At 44.4% G+C, this 6,161-nt stretch overlaps 2 protein-coding genes across 2 annotated transcripts in view; both read right to left on the reverse strand.

The window, feature by feature from the left end:
* Positions 1–916, reverse strand: part of LOC129833294 (E3 ubiquitin-protein ligase SMURF2) — a 56,755-nt gene extending 55,839 nt beyond the window's left edge. Inside the window, exon 1 of the mRNA XM_055897780.1 lies at positions 496–916. Coding sequence (XP_055753755.1) covers positions 496–547 — 52 coding nt within the window. The 5' untranslated portion in view covers positions 548–916. The remainder of the gene's footprint in view (positions 1–495) is intronic.
* A 283-nt stretch (positions 917–1,199) lies between these two features.
* On the reverse strand, positions 1,200–5,941 carry LOC129833298 (importin subunit alpha-1-like). The gene is made up of 11 exons (XM_055897795.1): positions 5,846–5,941; positions 5,530–5,656; positions 5,290–5,430; positions 5,041–5,129; positions 4,681–4,946; positions 4,481–4,575; positions 4,000–4,263; positions 2,069–2,302; positions 1,779–1,961; positions 1,506–1,655; positions 1,200–1,415 (listed from the first exon to the last, which is right to left on the reverse strand). Exons 2-11 carry the CDS (start codon positions 5,593–5,595, stop codon positions 1,326–1,328), a joined length of 1,578 nt encoding a protein of 525 aa, XP_055753770.1. The 5' UTR covers positions 5,596–5,656; positions 5,846–5,941; the 3' UTR covers positions 1,200–1,325.
* Between the last annotated feature and the right edge of the window lie 220 nt (positions 5,942–6,161).

Raw genomic sequence — 6,161 nt, forward strand, 5'->3', positions numbered from 1 at the left:
AATTTGTGGACGTAATTGAATTTCAGCTAACACCAACTATTTCTTATCTAGAATGATTAAACAAGTGATGTTACTATTTAGTTAGCCAGCTAGCTACTAACAGTAATCCCAGGTGGATTACTTCTGTTTTGCCTGTGCTAACGTCAAATTAGCTGGTTAGCTAACGTTAGAAGCCAACGTTAACAAGCTAGCTATTTAATTTAGCAGGCGTTATAAATCATATTTCAGAAACGTTACCAAGTTATCTAGCTACTGTGTCGTTTAGCTTAGTTTGTTTAAATTTATCACATACATAACGTGCCCTACTCGAAATATTAAAGTGCGCCCAAACTTTTAAACCACAGCAAGCACCCTTTCGAACACAGGTTTGTCCTACAAACTAACGTCGTTAGCTGGGCTAGCGACACACAAGAAACATAACTAGCTATAGTAGCTAGGTCGCGCTAAGTAGACACATTTGTGGAGGGACAACATTCAACATTTTGGGTCTCTTACCTGTTAAACGCAGTTTAACCGGACCATTTCGCCGAACTCCTTGGTTAGACATCTTGCTTCCAGTTTAATATTTAATAAGACTAACCAGTTTCAGACAGAAGTAACAATAATGGAATGAAGGCATTGTTGCCCGGATGTAGACAGCACTGCTGCCATCATGATCACACAATCACTGTCGCGCACAAACAATTACTAGATAGGATGCCACAGAATGCATTTGATGTTGCAAGAGTATTTGGTCATCGGTGTTCCGGCCGACTAATTATTTTAGAGTAAGCAAGCGAACCGAGTTCACACTTCACATCTTCAGCGCGCTTCAGCTTCGGACCGATTGGAATTAAGTCCTCCTCCCAGCCAGACGAGAGTTGAACTGTGGAGCTCGTGCGCCCTTCATTGCAGATCCCACTTCAGGGAGGCTAGTAAGTAAATGACCAATGACGACATGGGGATGGAAACATCTGCCTGTACGGCTTGGCTAAAAACTGACATGATCGGATGCCAAAATGCTAATGACTGAGAAAAATACAACTTTGTCAGACTAGTGTAATTTAAAAAAAAATAACTGGCTCTGACAGTCCAGATACCGTAGCAAAAACCGCTTATTTGCATTTCGTTCTTACAGAAAAAGAGGGTGGAAGCTATAAAGATTCATATTGGAATTCAATGCATTGCCAATCCACCCAAACCTCAAGAAATTACAGCAGTTGGAATCTTAATACATTTATTTACAGACAATTATAAAACATATGTACATGTCAGACAATAAAAGTCCATTATTACAGAGGACAAACAGTGGCAGTATACAGTAGAGATGAAAGGAAAAGTGGTATTTAGAAGTTGAAAGTGCTTTGGTTCTCACTGATCTGGAATGCATAGCCATCAGTTGTCAATTCTGGAGCAACACATTGGTCTTCCTCTTCCTAGAAAACAGCACATGCAAGAAAAATTTAGGCAAAGGAAATACCATCTAATAGGACAGGTTCAATTAGTCACCATTACACAATGCTCACCGCTCCAGAGAAATATTTCTCAATCAGGTTGAGGGAGGCCTTGTAGACTAGCTCATTCTCATGGGACTGCAGAGCTTCAATCTTGTCTAGCCCACCACATTCCTCGATCATCATGCACAGCTTTTCTGCTTCACCAATCTTATCTCCAGCCTGATGGACAAAACAAGTTAAAGAATAAATATGTCACCCGAATCTTGCAGTTACAGGGTACAAATGCTTATGTCTACACCGTTAAGATTTATTTACTTATTCTTGGCGAGAAAGTCCCCTTACCAGGAAAATGTTGGTGATGGCATCCAAGATGACAAGGATGGTTTTACTGTCCTTTGTTGAGAGTAGATTCAACAGAGGCTCCAGCACATTGGCTTGAACAAGGTACACAACCTGTTCAACTGTGCCCCCACTGGTAAAGTTGGTTATTGCCCAAACTGCCTCTTTCTGAGTCTTGTAGTCACCCTGTATAGAAATGCAGATGCGTAATAGTATTATAAAAAAAACATCCCACCATTCCTAATTATACAAATCCTATCATATAAGATACTACAGAAAACAAACCTACATACCTTGCGTAGGACATCTACCATGAGAGGGACCAGGCCAGCATTGATGATATCCTGGATCTGAGAGTCTCTCCCTGCAGTGATGTTGGACAGTGTCCAGGAGGCCTCCTTCTGGATGTTACTCTTGTGATGGCGAAGCAGGCCAGGGAACATGGAGAGGGCCCCAGCATTCAGCACAGCCTGAGTCTGTTCATCCGTGCCAGTCACCATATTTCCAATGGCACGCAGAGAAGGAGTCTGAAGGAGACAGGTCAAAGACAGTGGGCACTTGGGTGAAAACAGACATCGTACCATAGATGTTGAAATATACTGCTAAAAAAAAAAAAAAAAAAGGAACACTAAAACACATCCTAGATCTGAATGAATTAAATATTCTTATTAAATACTTTTTTCTTTACATAGTTGAATGTGCTGACAACAAAATCACACACAAATGATCAATGGAAATCAAATGTATCAACCCATGGAGGTCTGGATTTGGAGTCACACTCAAAATTAAAGTGGAATACCACATTAGAGGCTGGTCCAACTTTAATGTAATGTCCTTAAAACAAGTCAAAATGAGGCTCAGTAGTGTGTGTGGCCTCCACGTGCCTGTATGACCTCCCTACAACGCCTGGGCATGCTCCTGATGAGGTGGCGGATGGTCTCCTGAGGGATCTCCTCCCAGACCTGGACTAAAGCATCCGCCAACTCCTGGACAGTCTGTGGAGCAACGTGGCGTTGGTGGATGGAGCGAGACATGATGTCCCAGATGTGCTCAATTGGATTCAGGTCTGGGGAACGGGCGGGCCAGTCCATAGCATCAATGCCTTCCTCTTGCAGGAACTGCTGACACACTCAAGCCACATGAGGTCTAGCATGGTCTTGCATTAGGAGGAACCCAGGGCCAACCGCACCAGCATATGGTCTCACAAGGGGTCTGAGGATCTCATCTCGGTACCTAATGGCAGTCAGGCTACCTCTGGCGAGCACATTGAGGGCTGTGCGGCCCCCCAAAGAAATGCCACCACACGACTGACCCACCGCCAAACCGGTCATGCTGGAGGATGTTGCAGGCAGCAGAACGTTCTCCACGGCATCTCCAGACTCTGTCACGTCTGTCACATGTGCTCAGTGTGAACCTGCTTTCATCTGTGAAGAGCACAGGGCGCCAGTGGCGAATTTGCCAATCTTGGTGTCCTCTGGCAAATGCCAAACGGTGTTGGGCTGTAAGCACAACCCCCCACCTGTGGACGTCGGGCCCTCATACCACCCTCATGGAGTCTGTTTCTGACCGTTTGAGCAGACATGCACATTTGTGGCCTGCTGGAGGTCATTTTACAGGGCTCTGGCAGTGCTCCTCCTTGCACAAAGGCGGAGGTAGCGGTCCTGCTGCTGGGTTGTTGCCCTCCTACAGCCTCCTCCACGTCTCCTGATGTACTGGCCTGTCTCCTGGTATCACCTCCATGCTCTGGACACTACGCTGACAGACACAGCAAACCCACTCGCCACAGCTCGCATTGATGTGCCATCCTGGATGAGCTGCACTACCTGAGCCACTTGTGTGGGTTGTAGACTCCGTCTCATGCTACCACTAGAGTGAAAGCACCGCCAGCATTCAAAAGTGACCAAAATATCAGCCAGGAAGGATAGGAACTGAGAAGTGGTCTGGTCACCACCTGCAGAACCACTCCTTTATTGGGGGTGTCTTGCTAATTGCCTATAATTTCCACCTGTTGTCTATTCCATTTGCACAACAGCATGTGAAATGTATTGTCAATCAGTGTTGCTTCCTAAGTGAACAGTTTGATTTCACAGAAATGTGATTTACATTGTGTTGTTTAAGTGTTCCCTTTATTTTTTTTTGAGGAGTGTATATAAATATGGTGACTACTTCATCATTGTACATGACAGCCCACCACCTCTGCAGGATAACTAGACTGGGCACATACCACAACAGCGATCTCCCCAGAGCCAAGCAGCTGCACCAGGCGGGATATCAGGCCAGTCTGCACCACCACCTCAATGCGATCGTTGGGCCCGTCTGTCAGATAGGACAATGCCCAGCAGGTGTCTGCCAGCACACCCTTATCATCATAGTGCAGCAGACGCACCAGAGTGGGCAGGATCTGCTGCACGGCTGCCAGAGGGGGAGATGGGTTCTTGTTGCGGCACAAGTTTGACAACGTCCAGGTGATGTTCCTCAGGTAGCCAGACTGCAGAGAAGACAAACAAATATTTGAGAGGTGTTCATTAATTGAGTTACAGCACCTCCCAGTGGTCAGTGAGGAAAGTAATGTGGGGGCAAGGAGTTATCAAAAAACAAGACTGATACTTTGTAGCGTGTCATGAACAAGTCAAGTGACTGTCCATTACTTATGAATGGTTGCCAAGGATCACCACATTAAGTGTCTAGCCACTAAGAATACTTACAGAGAACAAAGAAAGCTCAGGGACAGCGAGCAGACTAAGCAGGGGGGCCACAGCTCCATGCTTGATGACTTGGTCTCTGTAGACTGACCCATCACCTAACAGAATAAATCAAGGATGCAAGGTTAGGGGTGGGAGATAACTTATGCAGTTTAGGGCTCTATACACTGACGAGATGCTGTAACAAAAGAGGAAGGCTTTACCTGCAATGTTACCCAAAGCCCAAACAGCCTGCTCGCTGATGTGGGGGTGGGGAGATATGACAAGCCTAATAAAGGCTGGAATGGCTCCACCCTCCACAACAGCACTGGTCTGGTCAGATGTTCCAGATGCAATGTTGGTTAGAGCCCAGGCAGCTTCAAACTGGATAGGGGGTGACTCCAAACCCAAGAAAGCAACTAACTTAGGAATCAGCCCAGCACTGATGATGTGGTCAATGGGAGGATGTCTCTCACGGGATAGCAACTTCCTGTAATGAGAACAATTGAAAAAGCAACAAATCATGATAGCCAACACTTTAAAAAAAAAAAAGAGGATTTCCCAGACAGTTTTACATTGATTACCTTGCAGCTTGCGTGGCGTTGAGCTGGGCATCAAGGTTGTTACTGTTCACACCTGCAATAATTTCCTCCACGGTCCACTGTCGAGTGGCCTGTAAATTAAGACAACAGGTTGTTGCCATTGGAATTATTTTACTAGGCAAGTCAGTAAAGAACAAAATATTTTACGGCCTTCTCCGGCCAAACCCGGATGACGCTGGTCCAATTGTGCGCCACTTGAATTGTATTAACAGACAGGCCTAACAAACTCACCTGACAGTTTTGGCTTTTCTCTTGAAGTGGGGAAGTTATCTCGTCGACCAAAGTGGTGACATTTCTTCTTTTGAAGATCTGATCGTCCTTCTTTGCCTTGCGAAGTTCGACGTTCACTTCTACTCTCCTGCGTCTAAGTTCCTGCAAAGTGATCAACAACCATCAGGTGACTGTGCCTAGCCAGATTCATTTAGCTAGCAAGCCATAAACACTGAAAAATGTGCCATGCATGTCACTTACATTCGCATCTTTTCCTTTATTCTTGAACTTGTCCAGACGGACACCGTTCTCGTTGCTAGCAGACATTTTTGAGAAAACTGATAAAAATGTTCGATGAAGTTTGATAAAGGAAGATTTTTTTGAGCACCTAAACGAAATGCAACAAATAGTTTTATAATACGAATTGCTAGCTAGGATCCAATAACACGTTTTTGGCTTTTCTATAAAGTTATATCAGTCACAAGTGACCAGGAAGAGTGGCTAGCAAACCCCTTCAACAAAGTAAAGCAGTAATATATAGAAGTACATCGAATATTTCCCAAATATGAGCACTTACCCGGTCCTTCTTTAGAAATTCTAGCTAATGCATTGAACATTTGTACAGACCTTTAAATTCCTGTCATAAAGCTCCCCGATTGGTCAGTTCGATTAAAAGCATCACCCTATTGGACTGTTTTGAAAAATCACAGGGCGCTCTGGAAATGTTGTCACTAGAGACCTATCGCGAGATTTCAGTACTCCCATGCCCTCATAATACAATTTGTATCATATTAGTATCATATCAGAAACAATTTTTCCAAACAAGTTCATGTTGGAACAGTTGTTTTTGTGTTATTAAATATAACTGTTCAAAATGTGTTTTCTGCTTAGGT

Source organism: Salvelinus fontinalis, chromosome 34 (genome assembly GCF_029448725.1).
Source record: "Salvelinus fontinalis isolate EN_2023a chromosome 34, ASM2944872v1, whole genome shotgun sequence".
NCBI lineage: Eukaryota > Metazoa > Chordata > Actinopteri > Salmoniformes > Salmonidae > Salvelinus > Salvelinus fontinalis.

What these genes read in the sequence shown, in the direction of transcription:
- LOC129833298 (XM_055897795.1), bottom strand. Translation starts at nt 5,595, where the DNA reads ATGTCTGCTAGCAACGAGAACGGTGTCCGTCTGGACAAGTTCAAGAAT. An exon ending in AGAAAAGCCAAAACTGTCAG is followed by an intron (nt 5,130 to 5,289) that starts GTGAGTTTGTTA and finishes CTTAATTTACAG; the next exon opens with GCCACTCGACAGTGGACCGT. An exon ending in AACGCCACGCAAGCTGCAAG is followed by an intron (nt 4,947 to 5,040) that starts GTAATCAATGTA and finishes TTCTCATTACAG; the next exon opens with GAAGTTGCTATCCCGTGAGA.